Source organism: Pseudopipra pipra, chromosome 1 (genome assembly GCF_036250125.1).
Source record: "Pseudopipra pipra isolate bDixPip1 chromosome 1, bDixPip1.hap1, whole genome shotgun sequence".
Lineage (NCBI taxonomy): Eukaryota > Metazoa > Chordata > Aves > Passeriformes > Pipridae > Pseudopipra > Pseudopipra pipra.
In genome coordinates this window covers 21,582,475-21,608,700 of record NC_087549.1, presented here as the reverse complement: position 1 = coordinate 21,608,700, position 26,226 = coordinate 21,582,475, and the positions used below count along the sequence as shown (strand labels likewise).

The 26,226-nt window shown below is 40.2% G+C and overlaps 2 protein-coding genes across 9 annotated transcripts in view; both read right to left on the bottom strand.

Annotated features, from left to right (window-relative positions):
- Window positions 1-1,420: 1,420 nt before the first annotated feature.
- On the bottom strand, window positions 1,421-6,814 carry LOC135410898 (cytochrome c oxidase subunit 6C). Its single transcript, XM_064647810.1, has 4 exons — window positions 6,703-6,814; window positions 5,961-6,088; window positions 4,241-4,362; window positions 1,421-1,548 (listed from the first exon to the last, which is right to left on the bottom strand). Exons 2-3 carry the CDS (start codon window positions 6,072-6,074, stop codon window positions 4,243-4,245), a joined length of 234 nt encoding a protein of 77 aa, XP_064503880.1. The 5' UTR covers window positions 6,075-6,088; window positions 6,703-6,814; the 3' UTR covers window positions 1,421-1,548; window positions 4,241-4,242.
- Window positions 6,815-13,741: 6,927 nt separating this feature from the next.
- RGS22 (regulator of G protein signaling 22) overlaps window positions 13,742-26,226 on the bottom strand; it is a 69,983-nt gene continuing 57,498 nt past the window's right edge. For 5 of the 8 annotated variants that reach the window (XM_064647773.1, XM_064647782.1, XM_064647790.1 and 2 more), the window contains 3 exons: window positions 24,183-24,470; window positions 22,417-22,519; window positions 21,211-21,855 (listed from right to left, as the gene is read on the bottom strand). In XM_064647773.1, the coding sequence (XP_064503843.1) occupies window positions 21,728-21,855; window positions 22,417-22,519; window positions 24,183-24,470 (519 nt within the window). In that variant the 3' untranslated portion in view covers window positions 21,211-21,727. Of the gene's footprint in view, window positions 19,649-21,210; window positions 21,856-22,416; window positions 22,520-24,182; window positions 24,471-26,226 lie in introns of those variants that run through there. The other 3 variants (XM_064647754.1, XM_064647763.1, XM_064647744.1) reach the window with 3 other exon arrangements.

The window sequence follows — 26,226 nt, the reverse complement described above, 5'->3', positions numbered from 1 at the left end:
CTTAGAATTTAAAAGTAAATTAATTCATAGCAACTGGGAAGAACAGATAGAACTGCAAGGGAAGTCATGTCTACTAGCCTGCACACCTGGCAGTAGCAAGTTTCTTTGCCTCTGAAGCTGTCAGTATGACTGAAGACCGCTGGCTATTTAAGCGTGCACAGGCCTGAGAAAATGTTAGTCAGTACTTAATGGCATACAATGTTTATACTGTACATTGGGAAGATAAATGGGTATCATTTGCTATTGTTAAGCTCTGGTTTACATTTATAGGAGAACGGGTATTTTGATTACTAGATGGTTTCCCCTGCACTACTAATGTCAAATTCTTTCTCTGCTTAAAGGAAGCATTGCCTGCCTGTATGGGAAGTTCAAAGAAAATCCCACATTGGTCTAAAAAGTGTTCTGGATCACATACATTACTTACGTGCTTTCATTAGTCCAAATGTTGTTCAAGGATACCTATTAAGTGTTAAGTAGTTAATGATCCATGTAAAATAATAAGTTACTCCAAACAGGATTTGAACCGAAGACCTTCAAATACAACACAGATGGCCTAATTTGTCATGCTGCTTCATACCAAACCTCCCCTTTCACGCAGTCAGCTTTTGACTGCTCTCCTAGTACCCACATGCAGCAAACAAAAGCTGCAGTCCTAGTACCTCCTTTCTCCTGAGCAGCAGGCAATGACAAAGCCTGTCCTCACTGACAGGTATCGTGGCATAAGAGCATCAGGTCTCAGACTGCACAGAATGTAGCAGAGATCCCAACTATGCTTAGCTGACTGCTTCCAGATATTGAAAAGGTGATGATACGTGTCTAAAAGCAGCATGCCAAGATTTTCATTACCATAATATCCTAAAGTATTTCTTATTTTGTCTGCCCATACCCCCTTTCCCCTCGTACATCAAACACACATGAACATGCCTGCAGTTTACAGTCATTTCCCAATTAGAGTAACTAACATACCATGTATAAGAATAGGCATTTGCAGTCTGTAAGTCTTGCTATAGCAGTTTGCTGCTGTAAGGAAGGCAATACAGTGATGACAACAGAAAAAGTCAGGAAGGTTGGCTAGAATGGCTCTCCAAATTCTTTCCTCTCAAGATCAGCTCACCTTGTGAAGTCTGAGGTAACACAGACCTTTACAGAAATCTATCCTCTCCCTTCCTGTAACATCTGTCCTCTTGCATATTCCCACCATCAGCTGGGACAACCTAGCTGTCTATGCTTAGGGATATGTTGTGTTACCAAATGTGGAATTTGGCCACAACAGAGATGCAAATAATTCCTGGAGGAAAGAAAAGTTAGACTTAGTCATCTTGTGCAGTTTCTGACCACCCTGAGCAAACTTGAGTAGTTTCCACCACTCTTCCCAGCATCTGAGCCTTTAAGCATTTCTACATTAATGAAGACAACTAAATGCCACTGACATACGTATTTTATTTAGTTAGTTACATCAGAGCGTGCCATGCACTGAAGTGCATTACACTTCTCAATTCAGTGAACAAATAAGGTTCGGTCATCAGGTCTCCTTGGACTAAATGGGATCTGCAAGATAAAAAAAAATTACGTTATGATGGACAAACTTCATGCTCTAAGTAAACATATTAGTATGTATGAATGCAAAGCAACAGAGAGACATGTTTATGTGGTAGTTTAGTCTAGAGGAATTCCCCCTGTTATTTCCTGATGGTTTAAGATTCATACACCCTTCATGTGGCAAACAGAAGTGAAACATGGAACAAATCAAGAGCTGGAACAACACTGCACAGCACATCAGATTCTCTATACATGCTACACTGGTAACTGAATCAATCTTGCTGAGGGACTGCAGGAGAAAGGAATGCAGCCTTCGGATAGCAGCCAGAGAGGAAACAAGTGGTGCAGGCAGCCTACCAAGGAAGGAAGAAAACCAAATTCAAATTGCTTCTCCCTATTATACTGAACACCATCCAAGACCAGCTGTGCTCCATGACAAGAGTCATGCAAGTGGTTAGCACCAAACTCCAAGCTTGCCCCATTTTTCTAAGACTGAGCACACAGTAGAGGTAGAGGTAGGACACTCCTCAGATTTATACGTGCACTTGGTTTCCGTTGTCAGGATCACCACAAAGAGACCACACCAAGTTGATGAAACACTGAGGTGCCAAGGTGCCTCCATGCCCAGCAGGAACAAATGGTACAGAGTGCCCTCCTACCACCTTAACTAATGAATTCTCCTCCCTGCCTACCCTACCCTTTCCTCAATTTTGGGGCTAAGTACTGATTCCAGAGCGAGTATTCAGTGAGGTTAAGCCACTGTATTTACTGTCACATACAGAATACAGTCCAACAACATAAGAGACGTAGAGTGTGCATGACCACTGTACCCTTTAGGTAACTCTACCAAAAAAAAAGACATCAAATTCAACCTCCATAGCTAAGATTTAAACTACTGAGGCAACCAAAAATGTCTTCCATCTGTTTTGTGTACTTGTCCTTTACAGAACATTTTCCCCTTCTACTTTTGCACTAATGTCCAGGCACAACAAAAACCAACATCTTTCTACTACAGAGTGAAAAATATGTTCTTATATAAATAGGCTAAGGAATAAGAAGCATCAGCAATTCAAACAAAATCACATAAAAAGATTTCTCTCACATTTTCTTTTGAGCCAGTACAATTAAAAAAGGGAAGAAATGTTTAGGAAACATTTAATTTTAACAGGTGCACACAATGTGCAACTTTTTATTTTTAATCTGCAAATGGGAACACAAGCTAACTGAGCTCTATTTGCATTGAAAAAAAATCCTGCTCATGATTCCAATTAAATATTCAACATGCATCCTTGTTGACAGTGTTTGTTTCAAATGATTTTACCACCAGATGGCCCTTCAGAATACACTGATGAAGGCCACCTGACTAAAGAATGCAATCAGTGTCTAAGGAAGTTTAAAAGCGACTATATATTAGCAATAGGACTAAACCAGAGGCAGAATTACCAAGATTTAAACCTTGGTTGGTTTAAACCAGGTGAATTTATAATTTCATTATTTATCTTCGTTGCACTCATAGCTAAAGAGCGGCAGTATCTCACTGTCCAAACAAAAAAAAAAAACGAACCAAAAAAACCAACTGAGAGTTGGTAGTTTGGGACTGACAAAGTTTTTTTTTTTCCTTTTTCTCTAATTTTTTAGAAGAGATGGAGCTCTGGGCTTTTTATGTAACTGTGTTATGCAGAAACCACAGAGTTGCAGATTGTCACAAAACAGAATACAGTATTAATAGTGTTAAGTACAAGTCTTTTATTCAATGTTGCTGCTTCACACAAACAGGCTGAGAAAACCCAGCTGGCCAGGATAATTAGAGCCACAGATTATCACGTAATGATCACAATATGAAAACATTCCAAAAGAATGAAAAAGCTATCATTCTAGATTAGTCTGAAGTAATTTTAGAAGAAGCAGAGAACTCAATGTAAAAAATTTGCATCAAGAAAGGTGGAGAAACTCTTTATTGAGTTGTCACATGAGCTTGTGCAGTTTAGGGAGTGCAGTTATTAGTAACTACAGCACAGCTGAAATCAAGACTTTTTTCCTGGTGTTGCAAGTAAGGGAGAACACAGAGCTGTACGTCACTGCGATTTATATAGATGTGTGTGTGTGTGTGCATATAAATGTATTTTCCCCCATGACTAGTTATCTTCCCCCTCTCACCAACTTCAAAATACAAAAGGATGTGCAGAAGCTGTCTCTGTTTCTTACATTAAGATGCAAGCTATGAGAGAGAAACAGCCTCTCCATTTTCTCACTCACTGTACCACCACAAGTATGTAAGCAGTAGATATAGAGACAGCCCCAAGTTAAGCAGTTCAAGATGTGACAGCATCAACGTAACAGTGGAATCAGGGAAGACTTGGAGTTTAATACAAGAACTTTGTCTCCTCTCCATGGTTCCACAAGGAGGGCAAAGGCCTGGCATCACCACTCTGTCTCCTATATCATACGAGTTAAATAAATTACCCAAAAGCTACTCAGGAGCTCCTATCCTGCCCTTACCCCCAGCCCTCAATTCCCCTATTTCTTCACATTTTTATTACCCAGAGTTCTCTTGAGTGCAATTTGTATCCTTTTTCTTCAGAAATCCCTTTCAATTTGAAAAAAAAAGGAAGAACCTCCCAACAGAAGCACAACATCCCACTGAAACAATCTCACTCCTGCACTAACACAGAGTACCTTACTACCTACAAATGCAGCTTACCATCATTTGGGTGGTGCACACTCAAACACACCAGCTGCCTTCATGGCTTCAAAGTCCTTCATAGCATCATAGTTTTTATAGAACTCTGCATAAGCTCGTTTCCTGGGTTCAGCAATTCCAAACTGGAAAGTAACACATGGAAAATTAAAGCTTGCAAAGCTTTATTAACAGAATTATTTTTTTGGTTAGTGCTATGATTTCTATCAGTGGATATTAGTCTAAAAGGCCTTTAGCTGAAATTATTATATATTACTTTTTTCCTGTTAAAATCCAGAGTTCGGGTTACCTGACCACTGGTCAGGAAAACAAATGTCTGAAGTAAAACCTTAAAAAGAAGGTACGTTACAAAGCAGCACATTGCATATTTAAGATCCAAACCTGCTCCATTTATACTGATGCTCATGTGTTCAACACCATCCCTGCTAACAGTTTTATACATAAACCATGTCATTATTGCAAATTTTATGCCTGTGGACAGCTGCAAAACTGTAACTCCAGATAAAATGGCATCCTAAACTGAAATTTGACTACATTTGACTTACATCGTAAGTCAATCTCAGAAGCCTGGTAAAATTTTACAAGACTGCCAAGCCACTCTGACAGCTCACCAACATAAAAAGACACAATCCTGACTCCTTGGATATTCGTTCACCTGAAGCACAGGAGTATGCTCAAAAATCCCCCAAAAACGTGAAGAGAAGTCCAAGGTGGGTTTGTACAACAGTATCTAACGAGTAACAAAGTAAATCCCTACTGAGATCTGAGTTACTTGTTTTAAGTATGGTCTGCCACCTTACCAGGGTATTAAAGTGGGGGTGCCAAATAAGGGATACACCCAGAGAATATTAAAAAATTTATACTGTTAACTCTGACCACAAACAAGCTTGTCTACCTCTTAACAGATGTACTGAGTACATGTTGAGCTTTAACTGTGCGAACTCAATGTTTCTGATAGACATTTGTTGCTCTGAGAAGTTTAAAGTTTGGTGAATTACCTGAAATTACCTTCATTTCTAGTCACTTTGTACAGCTTTCTGCTGCAAACAGTATATGTGTGAGTTCAATGGGCAAACCAAGATCCCGTTCTTCCCCAGGAATTCACACTGTGTTGTTTGCTTCGTGTATGAGATCCCAGAATTATTTAGTTAAAGGCACTCAAGAACAACTACTGCTCTTATCTTTATCAGAAGACCAACCTCTAAGTGTGTTTTTCTGGAAATGTAATGGTCCATTTCCACATGATACTTCAAAAGAAAGGACAGAAGGACCACACCACCCCTTCCCACACTGATCTCTTTAGTGTGAAGGATGGGTTTTCCAAATTGCTTAAGAGCTAGTTTTCTGAAATCAGTCAAGAGATAAAATAAGGCTTTGACAACTCTGAGTCTACAATAATGTGACAGAGAGACACACAAACTACCCAGAGTTCATGTGCATCAACTGTGTGAATGATCAAGAGCAGTATGGGATTGAGAGACTCCAGGTTAAGTTGTCACAAATTGCGTGATCTTGACCACACAGCTTAAAGCAACAGGTTATTCATATTATTTCTTCAAATGAAGATTAGCAGGATTTATTTATTTTTTGGAAACATGCTTACAAAAATACATTACTAAACCTTTCTGATGAACAGCTCAACTGAATCTCAACAGAAAAATATTATGAATTCTTAAAACACTCCAATGAGCACAGTTTGTAACTGAATGACTACAGAGCCCACCTTGTATAAAGCTGCACATCCTATTGACACAAAAAATGCCCCAAAAAGGTGAAACTTCATCCTTCTGGCCAACAGGCGCCGCATTTGTGGCTTGGGCAACAGTGCAGACGACATGGTGACTTTATTGCCTAAAAGATGAAAAGTAAAAGAAAAAAGGAGATAAAGAGAGTTGCAGGAGAAGCAGCTGAAACAATTTTCTAGATCTAGATTGTGCTTTTTGTATGGTGTAATCATCATCTTCACAAGATAAGCAACAGTGCTCCCGTGTATTTGACCTTCCAATGACAATATTTAAGGGACAACATTCAAGAGCAACCTATTTATGACATGAATCTAAATCAGTTTTTACACTCCTTGCATCCACTATTTGTGGAATCAAGACTAGCCTTCGCTGCTCACACTAAATCCCCCCTCCTGCAAGGTCTTCCCTTCCAGGCCTGCTGTCCCGGAATTCAGGTCAGAAGACACTCTAAGCGGTCCTGGAGCCGGGCTGGGCCCAGCCCCGCGCCGCTCCCCGCTCCGGGAGCAGCCCGGCCCCGCTCTGCCGCCGCCGCCGCAGGGCCCAGCCCCGCCGCCCTCAGGGACGCGCAGAGGTCACGGCGCTGCCGCGGGGCCGCGACCAAGGGGGGAGCGGCGGCTGGCACTCTCGGGATGAGGGGGCCGAGGGAAGGCAGAGGGAGCCCGGGGGGAGGGTGGTGGGGAGGGAGCCCGGGGGCCCGGCGGGCGGGCGGCGCGGCCTCACCTCCGCTCCCACCGAGGTCCTGACGCCGCCGCCCGCGCTCCCGCTGCGCCCGCGCCACTCCGCATGCGCGGGGCGCCGGCCTACGGCGGGCGGCGCGGGCCAAACACGGCCGTGCGGAGCGCCCGGCCCCGCGCAGGGACAAATCAGCGGCGCGGAATCACATGGGTTGGGAAAGACCTCTGGGATCGTGGAGTCTAACCTGTGACCGAACACCACCGTGTCAGCCACACAATGAGTGCCACATCCAGTCTTTCCTTAAACACCGCCAGGGACGGTGGCTCCACTACCTCCCCGGACAGTCCACTCCAATGTCTAATCACCCTTTTGTAAAGAAATTCCTCCTAATGTCCAACCTAAACCTCCCCTGGTGCAGCTTAAGATTGTACCCTCTTGTCCTGTCACTTGTTGCCTGGGAGAAGAGCTCGACTTCCACCCGGAAACAACCTCCTTTCAGGGTGTTGTAGAGAGCGATAAGGTTTGCCCTGAGCCTCCTCCTCTCCAGGCTGAGCAACCCCAGCTCCCTCAGCCACTTCTCATCAAACTTGTGCTCCAGGCCCTTCACCAGCTCTGTTGCCTTTCTCTGGGCTCATTCCAGCACCTCAATGTCCTTCCTGTAGTGAGGAGCCCAAAACTGGACATGGCATTCGAGGTGTGGCCTCACCAGTGCCAAGTACAGGGGGACAACCACTGCCCTGGTCCCGCTGGCCACACTGTTCCTGATACAGGCCAGGATGTCATGGGCCTTCTTGGCCACCTGGACACACTGCTGGCTCATGTTCAGGTCCCTTTTTATGTCTTGAAGGTCCCTTCCAACCCAAACCCTTCTGTGATTCTGTGATTCCATTAAGAGCCATGGGAGAAGACTGTGCTGGCCCCCTTGAAGGATGCCCAGGGTGACACTAAGATGCCAAGGGGCTCAAGTCTTTAATATAGAGTTTGCCAGGACTTATTGGCCAAGCCCAGAAACAAATTAAGCCATTTGTAATCCTTTCTAGATATCCCTTAGCCAGTTTTTGTACCTTTCTTGGAAATGAGGCACATGTGCTTTGCCCATGATTTCCACATAATCACCACCTGCATGTGGAATTGTCATTTTTATTCCTGTGGAATCTTTGTGGGATTTACACTAAATGCTATGGAATCCTGCCTTGAAAAAACAAGTCCCTCTTGTGCAATGAGGTATTTATTCAAGCTTTTCACTCCTTTGCCAAAGGCAGCAGATCCTGACATAAAATGACAGAAGAGATGGGCCCTTAAAACTGAAGAGAAGTTGCTTTACCTATGATGGAATTAAGAGGAAAGTGTCAGTAGAAAATTGCAGAGGGAACTCGTCCAGCTGTGGCTACAACCTGGGAGAATGGTCTTTGCAAGAGTGGTTTGGATAGACACAATTTGGACAACATTCCTCAAACTGAAGAAAAGTTTGTTACAATAGTTGAGGCCAAAATGAAAAATGTCTGTCCAAGAGTTTTCCCCCATGTGGATTAACACAAAAGCCCAAATGTTAATGATGTAATGCAGAAAGAATAGCAAGATATGTCACCAAGGGCAAATTGTGCTGAAAAATTTGGTGGCCTTCTACAACAGGGTGACAGTGTTGGTGGATGAGGGAAGAGTAACTGACATCATTTATCTGGACTTGTGCAAAGCATTTGACATCGTCCTGCACAACATCCTTGTCTCTAAACTAGAGAGACATGGATTTGATTGATGGACCACTCAGTGGATAAGGACTAAAGCAATTGGCTGGATGGCTGCACTCAAAGAGTTGTGGTCAACGGCTTGATATTCAAGTGTAGACCACTTGAATGGTCTACATTCAAGTGAGGAGAGGCCTTCCTCGGGGGTCAGTACTGGGACCAGCACTGTCTAACATCTTTGGTAGCAACATGGACAAAGGGAGAATGGAATTAAACTGAAAGAGGGAGGTTTAGATTAGATATGAGAAAGAAATTCTTTACTGAACTTGACCTCAAGAAAAAGAGGATACAAAATTAATTGGAATAAAAGCATAGCAGGTTTTGTGGCTACTCTCATCACAGATTATATATGAGTAACTTTCCTATAAACATCAGTCTTGTGGAGGCAGGGTAGTTTGGTGGATGGAACTAGGTCTGCAAATAAGAAAAATTTGATTGCTGTTTTCAATAGCTTACTTCATGGCTGGCCAGGTCCTTGAATTCTTTTCTGTGTGACCAGTTTTCCCATGTGCCTGAGATACTGCTGGCTAGGCATCTTTGTGTTATAGTTAAGATGCTAAATGAAGTGCTAATTGTTATCATTCTTTGATGTCATTACTGTGGAATATACAGCCAACTCCTTATTCTGTGTAAAGGGACTGTGCAAGTAGGAGATAAAAAAGGGATTGAGGATACACTGGAGGAAGAGCAATGGAAGGAAGGCAGAGATCATCAGCTCCATTAAGTCAGTGCACAGAGTTGCTTCCTGTGACTCAGTTTCTGAATGGATTATAAGGCTGAATGTGGCTTTGGACCTGACTGGACCCTCTGCATCCAAATGCATGAAAGCAAATAAACCTTCTGAAAACACAAAAGGCATATAATACAGAGACAACAGCAGTTGTTTCCTTCCCAGTCCACCCAGTCTCTGAGGTCTCTGGCACCTAGTCCAGCTGTCTTTGGGACAATTTTTGGACAAAATTGGGAAAATTTTGGACTGTTTGCTCAAAAGGAGCCACAGTTATCAAAGTAGAATCTTCAGTCCTCTTTTCCTCTCTGAAATACCAAAGTGCCAGCAACAGTTTATGCTTCTCCATGGGGTCCTTTAAAGGGATCACCTTTTGAGGAGTGAAGGAAGGCATTAATGCTAAATAATTTCTTGCTTGTGCTCCACTGAAATTTGAAATAAAATTTACCTCTGACTTTAGTGAGAGCAAATTTAGGCAGTGAATCCTTGTCTCTTCCACAAAGAGTGACAGCTGTGATACTCAGGACTGTACTTTCTGTGGTGTGGACTGACGCCAACTAGGAACAGGACTGTGACAATCAAGTGATTTTGCATATGCCACAAAAAGTCTTCAGATAGTCATAATCTGGATCAAATTAGAACAAAAAATCTACTGGAGAAAGATCACATGGGACATCAGCAATCCCCTGAGCCAGCTGCATTCCCAAATAGTTTAGTTTAATATAAAATACACCTCTCTATCACAAAAGAAAAAGAAATTAAACAATGTTATGTGCCACATATGAAAATGCATATATCTGGGCTCCTCCTGCCCTTTGTGTGCCAGAAATTAACTAATCAAATACTCTCTTGCTACAGCTGTGTCTACCTAAACCAATGGCGCTGTGGAAAAAACAAAGATACTGTGGCACAAGAAGTTTTTTGACACAATTGGAATGGCAGCTGCACAAAAAAATGAGGGTGAATCAATAATTCCAAAATGGAAAAAGTCAAAATTAGTAGGGGGAAGGAAAATATTTTTGTACTCCAAAAGAGCATTATAAACAAAGGAGAGGAAAAAAAAAACGTTCAAATCACAATAAATGGAGCAGACAGGGATTTCACAAGCCTTTGTTGATTGTATGCATGTTTCTCAAATAGAAAAATCTCAAAAAAGTGATTTCTTAAGTTTTGCTCCACTTGTAAATAGACAGATTTTGGTATATTCAATACACATGAAATAGTGATATAATTATGTGAATGATCCTGTGTTTGGTACCATCATGAGTTATACTGTTAAAAAAATAGCTATTTCCCAAGTTCCCAGCATGGCTGTATTCAGGCCCAAGAACCAGAAAACACACCAGGTTCTACAGATGAGACATTAACACTGATGTGACACTTTCCCCCCCACTTTTTCTGGAGTATTTTTCTGCATTAATTGTTCTCACTCTGTCCTCCAGGTTCAGAGGGACTATCTGAAATAAATACACTGCTTATTTTAGCAACAGGAAACCCTTGGTTAGATAAACTCAGTTTTTAAACAAATAGAACTTCCTATATGTGTCATTCTTACCTAGAAGCTGAACTTAGACAAGTGTGCCTTCATCATTCATTGCCATAAACATTCTACATTATCATCTGTTTTCTTAGAAAAGACCAAAACCACACCCACAAGAAACACCTCCTTCCAGTTCCTGTTCCTTGCTCAAAGCCCTTTAAATGATGCCAAGATTCTTCTGTCTTTTGTGGTTTAAAATGTTATGTAGCCTGTCTGCAATAGAAATAAATTCATCAAAGAGAACATTTTTATCCTGTTCCTTTACTGCTCTGTATTTGAGTAGAGGTGCCTTACTCTGAAAAAATATTTTCATTCCTCATCCTTGTTTTTCCAGGAACATGTGGAGTTAAACCATCTTTACAGGCAAATACTACACACAAGCACCTGGTACATTTACTAGTGCTCCCTCCTTGATCATGGACGCATTACAGTAAGCCTGAGCAGAAGATTCATGTGTACCCCTCAGTAATCCAAAGCCATTGAAACAAGGAGTGTTCCTCATACTTTAATAGGGTTTAGGCCAGACCCTTTGTTAGCTTCTGTTTTTCCTAGATGTGACCAGTGATCAACAGACCTCCAGGAAAGCAGAAAGTGGCCAACTGCTGCTGTTCACACAGCTATAATTTTGTTCAAGGAAAAAATTCTCACAGAAAATAATAGAACAACTTCCCCATGGGTGTAAGACAGTGGCTGTAAAGTGGGAAAGTCTCTTTCAAATAGAAGACTGGACTCATTCCCCACAGGGCACTACATTTGCCCCATCCTTAGGTTCAACATACTTGCTCTGGGCAGCTCTTGGCTCAGTGTGCTTCTCTCAGAGGAGAGAGCTGCAGAGAGAGGAGAAGGGTCTTGCTCAGGTTGGGGACTGCACCCTGAGAGAGTGATACCTAAAAATTTACAACTGTAGGATTTAACCTAGAGATATCTTTGCCATTTATTTGATTTACCTAGTACAATATAGAGCTCATTCTGACAAAAAAAGATTGGCTCAGGTTATGTGTATAAAGTATCACTTTGCAATTGGTTTCTGTGACAAGTTTTTAGACTTTTTCTCATAGATTTCTGAACATCTCATTTTAGTCTGTTTTAATTCACATTGAGGTGATGACACTGTAAGCCTTACGAGATGCTGGCAAGTTTTCATTGCTGTGTCTGAAATTAGAGTCTAGAAGGAGTGAGGGATGTCTCAGATTTGTTGTACCTTGTCTCATCATAGTTCAGTCACGTCGACCGAATCATGTCCATTTATGAAAAGAGAATTAATGAACACAGTAAAAACCCAAAATAAAACAAGTAACCCAGAGATGATGTATTTCTCGACCTCTTTAAGATCTGGTGAAAAAATTGTGAGCCTGAAAGCTTGTTCATTGTTTCCAATTACATTACCTGGTCTAATAAGAGATTCTTCCTAAAAAAAAAATGCCATTTCTTTTGTTTATTTCTTTATTGGAATAATCTATCGACTTAGGATTGCTATGTTTTGTAAGGCCTCCATAGCTTTTATTTGATATTTGATGGTACTGCAAATATAATAGATTTTCTTTGCAATCATAACCTTGGCAACATTTTAAGTCTCAGAATTCAGGCAGTCTCTGACTACAAAATCCCCAGTGGAGCTAAAATCCATGTCAGATTGTGGTCCCAGGTTTGAAAGGTGAGGCACAGTCAAAGGTGTGAGGCTTCCAGAAGTAGACAAATCATCTGTTCATGTTTTTTTTTAACAAACTTGTTATTGGCATAAACTTTTAAAAATATGTATACTTAAATGAGCCTATTTTAACTTTAATGTTTTGTTTGAAATAATCTAATTAGGAAATTGTGGGTCTCAGGTTTCTACAGCATTGAAATTTTTGAGCTTCATGATTAACAAAACTGGCAATAGATAACAGCATAAGCAACCTTACTTAAATATATTTTGGTTAAATGAGTTCAGGATACATTTTTCTGAGACAAATTTGGCCATATTCAATATGGCATTACATGTAAACGTCTGGAAAAACTGCAGTGTTTTTCCAAGCAGGAGGCATGAGATTACTATAATCCATAGCCTCCACCACAGTATTAATTAGCATGGCTCACTAACCAGGGACGTAATATTTGCAAATGAAACTCTAGAAGGGCATCAGTAAGGAACAGAATGTTGAAGCCAAATGGAAAACATGAACCAATAAAAAGGCTGAACTAGCTAGAAGTGCAAGCTAAGCCTTTGAAGTTAGTTCAAGTACTGCATGCTTTAATTTTGGTGTAATCTTATGATGGAGGTACAAACAAGAACTCAGAAACAGATTTTGTAACATTTGGCCCAATTGTAGATGAATCAGTTTGTTGATGGTTACCAACAATTGCACAGCCAGAGAAGCTGTGGTCTTTGTTAAATTAGATTGAATAATTGGCTTCAGTGGGAGTTTCGGGTGCAGAGCAAATGAAGTGTCACGGCCCTTGACTCTCGTAAGATTCCTTAGCAGAGGCTAAGCTTTTGCGTTCAGAACAACCTGAATAAGGATTCAGAGAAAATAAGTCCCTTAAGAGTTGATCTACTGACTCCCCTTCCCCAATATGGGTCCGAAAATACTTAGTCATTCCTGGCAGATGTGCATAACTTATCTGTTTTTAGAGCCCCTCTGATGACAGTAAAGACACCAAAAGCTCTCTGGGCAGTTTGTTTCCAAACAGAACTATTGTCTTGTAACACAATCTTCCATTAGTACTACATTACCCTGACAAGCCCAACCAAAACTAGGTATTTCTGTGGTTTGATTTTTTTTGTTATGTTATTTTTTAATATACTTTTATGTGGAACTGCAGTGACAAAGCCATCCTTTCCTGGTGTTTCACTCAAAAAAAAAAGAAAAATCACTGCTTTTGTCCTTTGGACAGCTTTCTGAAGGCCTACTACTGCCAGGTGCTGAGCACCTCTGGAGACATGAATTAAGAGAACGAGTTTCAATACATTCAGCAAATTACAGAGATCAGGCAGCCAGAAGTTAAGATGATCTTTGAACTGGAAGGTCATAAATGGAAAATGAACATAATCATACACGCTCTCCTTTTATAGATCAAGTATTCACTTCGTTAGCTTGAAAATAGTAAATCATTTATTGTAGTCTTTAGTGAATGGCCCAACACATGCTGTAAATTACTTTCTCATTTGTGAGAAAAAACACAGGGAAAGTTAATTTTTTTCCTTGAATATGCTTTCTAGAAGAAAAAGAACTCCCCCAAAACACATTTATTTCTCTTTCCAGCATCTGTGTAGCCCTCTGGAAAGAGTCATACTCCTCAACAAAGCAAGTGTAATGGCTCTGTCTTCTCAAATGCAAGTCAGTACAAACCCAAACATTTTAATGAAACAAAGACCTTCATTTAAAAAAATACACAGAAGAAAATGGTTGGAATATTGTATAAGGAAAAAGATGATATACATCAAACTTAAGCCCTTTGTGATTATGACAATAAAGAAGTTTACCAAACAAGGTAATTTTACCAAACAAGGTAATTTTACGCATATGTTGTATTGTGTGTGCATATATATGTCTACATGCCTGTACACACTTATGCACACACAAAACTGTAAAGGTGTAAATTATTCTAGAGATGTGACAGATTCAATTCCCAAAGTACTGTTTTCAGGAATGAGTGGTATCCAAGCCAATCAGGGTCTGGGGTTTACAAACCCAGTGCTGATCATTTGGGGCTCGCAGCTGGGATAAAATTCATTGAACTGCCTACAGGTGAAAACTACTAAGAATGCTGTAAGCTTGTTGAATGCATTTACTGAACCATAGGCACCACAGCCTTTTGCAATGAATATTTCCAAGGAAATCTCTGTATTAACTGACTTTGTCAGATGAGGAGTATTGCATAAGCTATTGTGTGCCTGTGAATTCCTTGAGTGTGATGCTGTGTGGTTTTTTTGCTTGCCTTGTCATTTGTTTCATTTAGCTTTCTCATTAATAGCACAATTGCCTTGCTTTGTTCAAAAATCCTATTCTGAGAAGCAAGTATTACTTTCTTCTTTAACTTCTTGCCAACAAAAGATTTTCAAACACATGTGCTACAGAGGAATCATACAAGATTGTTTAGAGCAAAATGAAATATCTAAAATCAAAAGCACAAATCCACTTACTACATTTCCATTTTTCCTTTGATATAAAATCAAATCTTAACGTGAGAAATGCACACAGTTCATCAGCATGCTATGAGCAAATACATAATTAACATGTGGAATAAGCAATGCTGTTGTCAACGCTTTCACATATGTTACCACGAAACTAAAATATTTTAATTAGTAGAGAAATAGAGGAAAATCCGAGTAAATGCAGCTTGTGCTTGACATATAAATTAGCTTGGCTCAATGAGTATTAAAAACAAGAGAATCTCATGTCTACCTTGACTACCCTTTACCATACTAGGACAGCTTAGTCGTCCTGCATGATTCAAATCCGCTTCAGTGTTCTGATAAATTATTACTTGGCAGAAATGTCTCCATTGTGGCCATTGCACAAATGCTTTACTAAATCATTGGTAGATGTGCGAGTTCATTAGCAGGTAGGCAAAAAGTGTAGACTTTGGTGTTTTGTATTAATCCAATGTGCTGGACTAACAGAACCTTATTTGAAGACTATGTTATAAGAGGAAAAATAAAAAACTATATAGCTATACCATGTGGCTTCTGATTTGGGAACTACAATTTAGCCTATTAGACGTGGACCTGTTCCAAAAGTGCACATTCAAACAATCATGCATGAAGGAGTTAGAAACACAGATGTGAATTATAACTCTCTGAAATCCTGGGAATGCTCCAAATCAGGCCATTAGAGGTAGGTTTGAACTGTAACTACACATTCGGATCTAAAATTTTTGTTCAAACCTGTCTTTCCATAACATTTTTACAGCAACTACTGAATATATTAAAACCAACAGTGTTCCATAAGCTTAAGAAAAAATACCAGTTAACCCCGTCTTAGCTGTATGATTCTCATGATTCTCAATGGCTGGCTAAAAACATTTCTAGTAACAAAAATCATCGGTTGAATGTAGTGGGACAGTTTAAATAGGTCAAATTCAAGCTGGATTACAGCTCCATTGGCCAAATACAGATTTACAGTGATCACTTTGGCCCAGTATTTAACATTAGAAACATAAATAATTTAAGGATTTTCTTTTCCAAGTTTGGGACAGAACTTTGAAACATTTGGTCTCTTTTCAGTACCTTTTACACACACAGGCCAAAGTCAACATTTTTGACTGGATCAATAGTGTTGGGTGGGACTGAGGTGGGCCATTTCACAAGCATGCAAGTGATAGAAAATGTCCCCCATAACACTGGATAAGGCACCGAAGGAGCAACGAAGGGACACCTGCCATTTTTCAGTGCTCTCAACAGCAGGAAACTGAGGGTCTCAAATCTATGGAAATACTCAGTTCATTGATGCTTTTATCTGTAAATCACTGATGCATGTTTCTCTTTTTTTTGAAGTCAAACATATTTGCAAGTGAGTCACAATGATTCTTCTCATGTAAAAGATGTAGAAGGTGTGGCCCAAACCAGTCTGGCCTTGGCCACCAGTTACTGTATAATAAGAGAATCAGTAACAGAAATTGGGTCTGCTGAATCAGGTCTACTACTGTATCTGCACAGCACCACTCTCTCCATTGCTGATCTCAATGTCTGATGATTAAAAACTAGATTTCCACACCTTGAAGGAGACAAATGAACCCACAGCTCATCATCTAAGACCATTCCCCATTAATAGTACTTAAGAAACAGCCAATCAAAAGGGATCATGAGGAGTACAGACACAATGGCAGTACAGACACAAATGAAAAAGCATTTTGCCCTTTTTAAATGGCCTGGTAATGACCACTACCATTCTTGCAAACTGTTGTAAGTGTGCATCTTAATAACATAATGCAGCACTAGGTATTTTCAGGAATTTGTCTCACAGTCTAACATTTTGTGTCATGCAGTAGCAGGAGAGATGTCAAATCAAAATGTATAAAGCCCCTTTTGAAGTGCATAATCACAGTTTGTGTTGATATCAAAAGTATTTGAATGAGCAACTTCAGAACTGCACTCTCAAAGATTATTAAATATGCCATATCTGATGGGAGAAAAGTGAAGTACACAGTACTTAATATAAGTACTTACAAATCTAAAAGATGGCTTAAAAAAATTCCAAAATAGTCCTCATATGTTGCATTATTTGGGAGTAAACCACAAAAGCAAGGCTGAATGAGTATGATTGGGTTGTGTATTTTGAATGACACTAAAGCATAAATCTACCCAGAAGATTTTTCTGTGTTTACAGGTTTCTGAAAAAGATGATTGGTTTTATTGTCTGGAGCAGTAAACTCCACATAGACTTCTGAAAGTTTCAAAGTATACATACTTCAAATAAACAAGGAATAAATTTTAGTTGTTTAAAGGGAGAGGTGCTAGGGTTGTTGAGAAAAACTTTTCAAGCCCTTTAAAACTGCTGAGCTCATAGAGGTGGTAGATCAGCAATCTGAGGGAGAATAGATGTGAAGAACAAGACAAAATCAATAGCAAGGCAAGTTTTCTGAAGTGATACAGAATCATCATTTAGAATCATAACATTTGGTTAGTTCTCAGGCTCTCTGCTGGAATTGGTCCCACAGGATGAGACTAACACCAGTATTCCATTTCAGGTGTATCACCAAGTAGCAGTTCCAAATTATCTGCCATTGCATCAGATTGGATTCAGTAACACTGAAATTAAAGGGTCCCTGTCTCCTAATTTATTCCCTGTCCAATCGCCCAATATTTCTTTAAAATTAACATATAAAATGGAAATAATGATATTACATTACATGTAGTTCTAGCATTACTAATACATGTGATCCTTCTTAACTGCATACCAAAGACATGGCCTATAAATGGTAGTGCGTGTGTGTGTATGTACACACATATGTATTTCACTTAACAGGGAGACAGAACTGCAAACTGGATTGAGAGTAAGCTTCAGTTTGCAGAACTTTGAGTGAATAGGGCCAAAACTCTACTCACTCACTGATGTACACTAAGTACTTCTTTTGGGTTTTTTTTAAGTTTGATAGGGATGTATGGTATAAATCATAATAACTGTCTGGGACAGTAGTTTTTGCTTGAGGTAAATTTGCTGGTAAATTTTTATTAATAATTTGGCAAGGCTGGAACATATTCATGAGGAGACAAATATCTGGATAATATTTTTAATTTTTTAAGTAATTGAAGTGTTATTCAATCGTAACTACCAGCATCAGATAAGTAATATCTACACATTATTTAACTGCCTCAAAATGCCTTGAAGGCAAGAATACAGCAAAACAGAAACTGCCTGCCACATTTCAGCTTTTGGTTGCGTGTACTGTACTGACCACAGCAATAGAAGGTTGCCTTCCACATGCTTTTTAGACTGACATACATCAATGCATTTATGGCATTTCATGAATCTTCTTTGCCTTTCACATTAATGAGTGGTAGGCCACACAGTACCACATGTGCTGTGCTCATTACAAGATGCTGTGTTCCACCCTCCTCAGATGTACTGAGCATTAAAGTTTGCTGCATTTGTGAAATTTGGGAAAACATAAAAAACAGAGACAAGTGTTTAATGTTTTACTCTCTTGTGGCTTCCAACCAAGGTATCTTCCTCAGGTAATGTTAGATGAGCAAACAACCCAAACATGGCATGCATGAAGCAAACTCTGAACTGTGGGGAAGCAGGAACTGAAACAGTGATCTCCCTTGCTCCTTCTGTGAGAATATATGTGCAGGGCAGCTATGTCCATAAAATAAAGTGTCTTCCTTCCCTGCCAGCCTGTCTGAAGCAACACCCAACAGAAATTCCTTACAATTTTTGGTCATTGTGACAAGAGCAAAAGACTGTTAGTTGACGTTAGTTGCCACTCCTCATTGAGGGGGAAAGCACTCTTGGACGGTTCTTAGCAGCATGGTCTAAGAGCTCCAAGTGAAGAACCTTTACTTCTGACAAAGGAGACAGGGCTGCATGGCTTGTTCTTCTTGTCCAAGAGGTTGGAACAAGCAGCAGAACACAGTCCCATCCCTAACTCAGGGCTAGTCCTCAGCAACTCAGCAACCTGCCTTTCTTTTACATGCAGGAAAAAGTGGAGCCAACAACTGGTGTTTAAAGTGGTATGAAAAATGTGGAGAGGTCTATCATCATCCTGCCCCTTGCCTAGCAGTTAATTCTGCCCCTGCCCTCTTTTAATTAATCCCCAATTAATCCGTTGTCCTCAGTCCCAACATCAACTGTGCCCCAAGTCTTTTTAAAACTTTTTAAAAATAGAGAGAGCTACACAAGAGCTATGAGCTCCTGCAACTGTCTGGTGAGTAATGCCTTGGGTGGAATGACATTTTAGAAAAGTTCTCAATCCCATCTGTGTCCTGATAGATTTTAAGCCTTTCCTGTAGATCAAAACTCAGAAATGAGGCAGAAGGTGTACTTTGGACCAGGAATTAGACTGAACTGGGAGCAAACCACAACAGTGTTTGACTTTATAATAACTCACAGACCTCAGGAGTTATCCTTGATGAACAGAAGTTGCATGAATTGCACAGTGAGAGCGTAGTGTGCCAAGACACACTGCTTCAGGGTTGTCAGTTCAATGCAGTGTTTTACTTATTCATTAGATCAAGTACTGAAGAACTGGGTTTGATTATAGGATCTTTAAGATTGAGACTACCTAGTAGTGTGTGCCTTGCATACTTCAGTGGAATCTTACTCTGATTTGAGCCTCAAGGTGTCAGTATCACAGTCAGGTTGGTATGGAACACATTGGAAGATGTTTATTTTCTACACTTGATAATTATCCCATGGTTCTTAATAATATTCCAAGTCATCATCTTTGCTCTGGAAATGTAAGAACAAACCTTGCATGAACGTTATATTTATGTCTCCTGGCCACCTCCATTGAATGTCTCTGCATTCCCTTCCTCAGAGAGATTTAAAGTGCCTGAAAAGGTAACAGAATGTCATTGCTGTGTTGTAGCCAGTTGAAATAATCAGAACAGTTCTTCAATAAATGCATCAAAAAGAGAGAGACAAGGTGTGGTGGGACATGCCCTCACCAGCAGCCAGTCTCCCACCCAGCTGCTCATTCACTCATTTCCACCCTCCACCACCACGCAACCGGACAGAGGGGAAAACCAGGAAAAATAGAAAAGAGAAAGGTTTTGGGTCAAGATGAGGACAGGAAGATAGATTACCAATTACTGTTACAGGCAAAACAAAACCTTAAACTGGGGAAATTAATGTATTGCCAATTAGAATAAATCATTTTTGATTCAGGTGGGGAGGGGAAGAAGAAACTAGCATTTACACACTTAGAGAAAACACTTTTTCTCCACCTTTCCCAGGTTCAAGTTCACTCCAAGCACTTCTCCTCCCCTCCTTGCTATCACCACAGGTTGCCCTCAGTCCCTTTGGTGAGGCACTGTGAAGCTCCTTCTTCCTTCTCACTCTTTTCCTCTGCTGCAGCCTGGGTCCTCTACAGACTGAGGGAATATCTGCTCCAACACAGAGTACCTTCTCCTCCTCAACCTCCTCCCCAGCCTCCTTCTCTGGCCTTGGTATTCCCTCTGTTGTTTATCACTCTTTTTATTCCATCCTTCCCTCTCTGGATTTCTTTGCTCTTTCTAAAATGTATTTCCCCAAGTTGCCATGGTCTTGGCTGAGGGGAGCAGCCATATCCTATGATAAGTCCACGGGAGCCAATTGGAACTGGCTGTGCCTGAAACAGGGAGCCCTGGCCTCTGCTCACAGCCCTCCTCCTGCCAGCACTTTGCCATTTATCCCCAACAGACAAGGTGTGACCTCTGTAACAAACTGGAGGGAAGCTGCCCGTCAAGAGCAACAGTGGTCTCGTGTAGCACAGCTGAGGCAAATGCCCAAAGGGTCATGATGGAAGAAGAGGAAACCACTCAAAGGCAGTAGGAACACTTGAGCTATTATGAGGGACTGAGCAGGGCAGGCAAATTTCCAGCGGCATTAGAGAATGGGCTGCAACTGAAGCTGGTGGGGGAGACCTCTCAAATCACTCAGGACCTTGAATTTCTCATTGCATTAGCCTGTAGCACAGCCTGATGCCTGGCAAGAACGCAGCTCTCAGGTCTGGAACAACAGGATATCTGGGCTGGTCTGCAGCAAGGACTGAAGCTGCCGTATGGGCCCTCCTTTGCAGGAGCAAAGGCCCTGTGCCAGGACTCCCCACAATGACATGGGGGGCAGAACAGCGGTACAGAAGGCAGAGATATACAAAATACAGTTACACCTGTGAAGCTGGATTACTTTAACTGCAACTAGAGGACATGATAAGAGGGCAGAAGGAGAATGTGAGGGAAGACCAAGGAATGCTGCAGTTTTCTCTGAAGTCACATACAGAAAATGCTGCCACAGGAAGATTATGTTCAGACATTTGGAAATTCAGGAGGACTAGTGAAGGCAGGACACCAATTTGCCTAAAATAGCAGTGCTTAGTACATAATTAGAAGAGAAAGGAGGAGCAGAGAAGGAAGGGAAGCAATAGTCCAAGTTCTATTAATTTTCTTAAGTTCACATAATTTCAGCATAGGCTTAAAAAACAGAACAAAACTTCCGGGATATTATTCCTTCTAGGAATTCAAGCTTTGAAGCAAAATATGTTTTTCTGTCTTTATCAGATCTCTTTGCTGTCCTACTTCTTTCTCTTATTCTAATATTTAATTGGCTTTGGTAGAGATGATCTATTGCTAGTTCTGTGTCAGATTCTTGCCAGTAACTCCATGGGGTCTGAGATTTCTCTAGTCATCTCATGCTCCTAGTTAAAATACCTAAACTGGAAAGCTTAGATAGCCTCATTTCAGACACTACCATTTTGCAAAAAAATTCCATCAGGTCAACGTCAGGTCCGCTAACCATGGCTGAAATGAAAAATAATCTTGTCTTCACATTGAGGCTGTAGAGCTTCACTTAAACATGACTTGGGGTGAAATAACTTGCTACTAATGAGCATCAGCACTGACAGCAGGAAAACTAGCTTTTAAGAATGCACATTTCAAAGTACACTTGTTGGCAGTCTGGTGCTCACTTCCTGTGTCTTGGGAACATTTGAGAGTTTACGCTTTGTAGAAATGGTAGCTTTCATAGAACTTTCAGGCTTCAGGGAGGACACAGACAAGGAATCTGCACATGGAAAAAAATAATTAAAATTATGTGAAACCGAAGGAGTTTAACATTACATAGTGCTATTGCTAGCCCTACTGATAAATGCAGGAATTTAATAAGCAAACAGGTCATAATATCCTTGGGGAAGACCTAAGAGGATATTCATGGCAGAAACCAGGATGAAGCAATGCCTCTCACATCCCCCAGAAACATACTGACAAACTGGTAGAAAGAAGTTTCAGTATCTGCTTGTATGTAAGTTGATGAAGCACAAAAAGCCAGGGAGGTGAAATGTGTGTGTGATTGCCACGACACTCTGCAAAATGAAGGATGGCTGAATCCCCCTCTTCAGTAGGACCTCTGCAGTAAAGGCAATGCTGATACCTTGCAACTTTTACTGTCCCTTTCTTAGAAAACTTATCACTCACTAGTATGGTGCAGAGAGCAACTCCCCTGTGGACAGCAAAAGAGAGGCAGAGGTTTACGTATGAAACTCAAAAGAAGAGTAAGCAAAGTCCTTATACTGAGAGAATTTCACCTAAGCTATAAGCTTGTCCTAATAAACTACAGGTTAATAACCTGAAAGGAATGATGATGAGGTTTCCTCCAGATCTTCTTCCCTTTTAATGAGTATTCTCTCCTGCTCCAAGGCTTCTATGTACTTGGAATAGGACCAGGAAGCCTGCAAGAACCATTAAACACCATCAGCCTTCAGAACATGACACTGTAGTTCCTGGCCCATATCAACAGTGAGACAAAAAACTTATGTTAAAACCCTGTTATTGGATAACCACAATTATTAAGAAGATTCTTTTCATTACAGTATTGGAATCATATGAAAAATAGTATTGCTCCAAATAAGCAAATCTCAAAACACCATGATTTAAGCAAGTTTGACAGATGCAATGTTTACATTTATTCTCCATCCCTGGTCTGTCTTATTCACTCTCCTTTCATCTTCTAAACCTAAATACAGCAGATCTTTCCCCTCCCAAAATATCTGTCATTTGTGCTATTGAAGACTTGATTTTATCTCCCTGTCACATCCTTTGAACATGTCCTTTCTTAAATCATTGAAGGTCTCATTAGCCTCTCAGTTCTTTCTGCCTGCCTTCTCTAGCAGAATGCTACTACCACTAGAGGCTAATCAACTGGAGACATCATCCTTTCTTTTTCTAAGGATCAAATGTTGCTCTTTGCATTGCAACAACCACAGTTCAGGTTACATGTAAATATTAGGTCACTCTCCTAAAACAGTTGGGAACTGTATTTTTATTCGACCCAATTTTTTTCCTTACAGCATAAGAAGTTTGGGGCCAATTTGTCATATCACAACTCAGTAGAACTTCTAGCACCTTCCTATAGCAGAAAGGGTCTCAGAGAAGAAAAAAGAAACTGCCCTTTAAAAGATTATTGTTTGTTCTGTAGTTACTTGCCTCTTCTTGAGGGCTTAAGCGTATGCCATGGATATACTGGCTTGCTCAACTCAATTTAAAAACAACAAAAAAAAATAAAAAAAAATAGGTATGAGCAAAAGTAAAAAGGTCCATTTAAGGGACAAGGGTGTAAGCTTAACTATGCAATTTGCTTCAGATTTTGGGGGTATTTCAGACTGCCCATTTCTATATTCTGCTCATGACTAACATAATGCCACGAGAAGCATTCTGTAGAATTCAAGCAGTGGCTAAAGTGGGATTTACTCCTGCATCACATAGCATAGCTGGGATTATGTGGTTGAACAGATTCCCCATTATGTTATGACAGTGCCAACTCAGCCATGGATGATCCCTTCATATGCCCCAGGTAGCATGTCTGTTCTTCCTATTTCTCCAATCAAATGTCTGTTAACTTTTCACTATAGGTTAGATGCATAGAAGAAGTCCTAAAGTAGTATTTGCTGTCAGATTTTCAAATACCTAGATTTCCTGAAGGAGTTCTGCTTCAGTTTTGACATATGAACAGAACAGAACTCTAGCTCAAACTGAATTCTTTCAGGACAGGAATTTCACAAGTAATGAAAAGCTTCTTATTCTGGAACTGAACTATCTTTTCTTCAATTTATCTTTACAAACAGATTCTTTTTTAATCTATACACCGTAAGAGCTTAACATGCTGTCAGCCATTAATAGTACTCAGTACCTAAATCTTAAAAAAAATCAAGAAAGAAGGAAAAGAAATCAGCTGTCAGGTAGGTAAACTTAAAACAGCGAAGCTAATTGTGGAAGAATGAACAGTTATTGAAGAACTACGTGACAACAGTATTCAAAACCTAACTCCCCCTTCTTGTTCTCCCAAGGTCATTTTATCTCTCTTGAATGATATCCGTAGAAACATGTATTATTCACCTCCCATCCAAATCCATCTAAAGATGGTGCTGATCCTCTCTTCATGTCAATCGTATCTACCAAAGCACCCTTTGGCATTTGAGTCAAGGAACTCTTTTGCAGCTGAGTCAAGTCACTCTTTTGCAGCTGAGTCAAGTCACTCTTCTGCAGCTGAGTCAAGTCACTCTTTTCCAGCTGAGTCAAGGCACTCTTTTGCAGCTGAGTCAAGCCACTCTTTTGCAGTTGAGTCAAGGCCCTCTTTGACAGTTGAGTCAAGTTGATGAGTTTTCTCTGTGCTTCTTTACCCTGCTAATAATAAAAACTCATAATTAGATGTGAACAATAATTATGGTGCTAAAGTTAAAAGCAAGGCCTGAGGAACCAAAAACTGTCATTGGAAATGAGATAGGTTCACTTGCAGTAATGTTTTGTAATGCTCAGTTTCATAATACATCATGTTGGGCGTATTAAAAAATAGCAGAAGATAATGCTTTTTAAAAGCATTTCTTTGTTCTAGTCAATGATTCCTGGCCTCTACAGTCCTGCAGACCATCTTCCTTTCAGATTCAATACTTGCTCCAAAATATAGCTAAGTGACAGGGCAGATCTGCAACAGAACATATTTTAAGGACAGAGAGGACATTGTGAGCCTCTAATTTGGCCTCATGTATAAATGAAGAATGTAGGATTTGTGGTGATTAATTCCATCTTGGTCCAGTAGCTGCGAATGAACTACAGTATACAAGTTAGGAAAACAGTCAATCTGATTTAAAACATTTACAATGAAGAACAAGGCATCGTAGCACTTCGTAAAATGCTCTAGTGATTAACTATTCATCATTTTCATGTTGCTTTTGTGTTTTATGAAGGCTGCACCTTTGCACATTCTGTCTGATGATCCCAAAATTCTTTATAAAAGTTAATCAATGTTCATATTTGACCTCACACAGTTAACCCCATAACACCTCCAAGAGCTGAGTAATATAAGGCTCCCATGTTAAATGAAAAAGTAAGGGCGGGGGGGGAAGAGGTCAAATTGTTCCCAGAGTCACTTAGCAAGTCCCTGAAAGATCTGGAAAAGGATCAAACTATCCTGTTTCCTTGCTCATAAAGTGCCTTTTCCTTCCTCATCATCCCTATTGTCCTATGAACCCATCAGCTCTAAGAGTGACTTTCGGGTACGGAACTGGCCAGGCAGTGTGATGTTCACCTTCTCTCCAGGAACAGGCTTAGTAACTTCTGTGCCACACTCAGTTGATGAAACAGGGATGCCAAAGCAAATACAGAGGTAGCATGTACACTAATGCACTACAGTTTATGTTTGTTGGCTTTCTCAATGAAAATGGTGAATTAAGTGAGGTCTTTAATAATGTCTTCTCATAATAAATTAGGCAATATTATGGCAATGTCATATCCCATGACATTACACCACTAACTAACAAATAAGCTTATTGCTAAGAAGCGTAAAGAGAGATGACAGAAACATGGAAAAGGAAAATAATGTTTATGGCTTTCTTTGCTAAGGGTATGGAAAGGCTAAATACAGATTTATAGCGTAAGGTAAAACTGCTTTGTGCACTTGAAAGCAAAAAAATCCAAAATCTACTTTGGAGGTAAAATGCAATTATGTATATAACAAATTACTAGCACTGGCATCAAGGCAGTCTGCAAAAAGTGACGAATATATATTTTAAAGTGTGTGGCATGTGCCTCTAGCAGTTAACAAAGGAACAAGTCCATTGCCAGGAAGCCTTCGATAGAATTTGCCCCCTAAATAACAAATAGGCACACAGAAAAAATATTGAGATAGTCAAATAATACCAAGTTATGCATAATTGTTCACTGAAAAGCTCCTTTTCTGACCATTTTTCCAATTATACTACATAAAAGTCCAACTTATCTGTTCAGCTCTAAAACCGAGGTGAGCCCAAGTAGACTGAGCACCCCAGGGACACATTTGTGAGGAAAAAGAAAGCAAATTCCTCCCCCAGGACTATGATTGTTCATTTTGACATAAACCCAAAATAGCAACTGATTTGTGGAGTGGAGGGGAAATATATATACG

Excerpts from the sequence above, each read along its gene's own strand:
- LOC135410898 (XM_064647810.1), bottom strand. The coding sequence starts at position 6,074 with ATGTCGTCTGCACTGTTGCCCAAGCCACAAATGCGGCGCCTGTTGGCC. Across the intron at positions 4,363-5,960 it reads GATGTGCAGCTTTATACAAG|TTTGGAATTGCTGAACCCAG; the intron begins GTGGGCTCTGTA and ends GTTACTTTCCAG.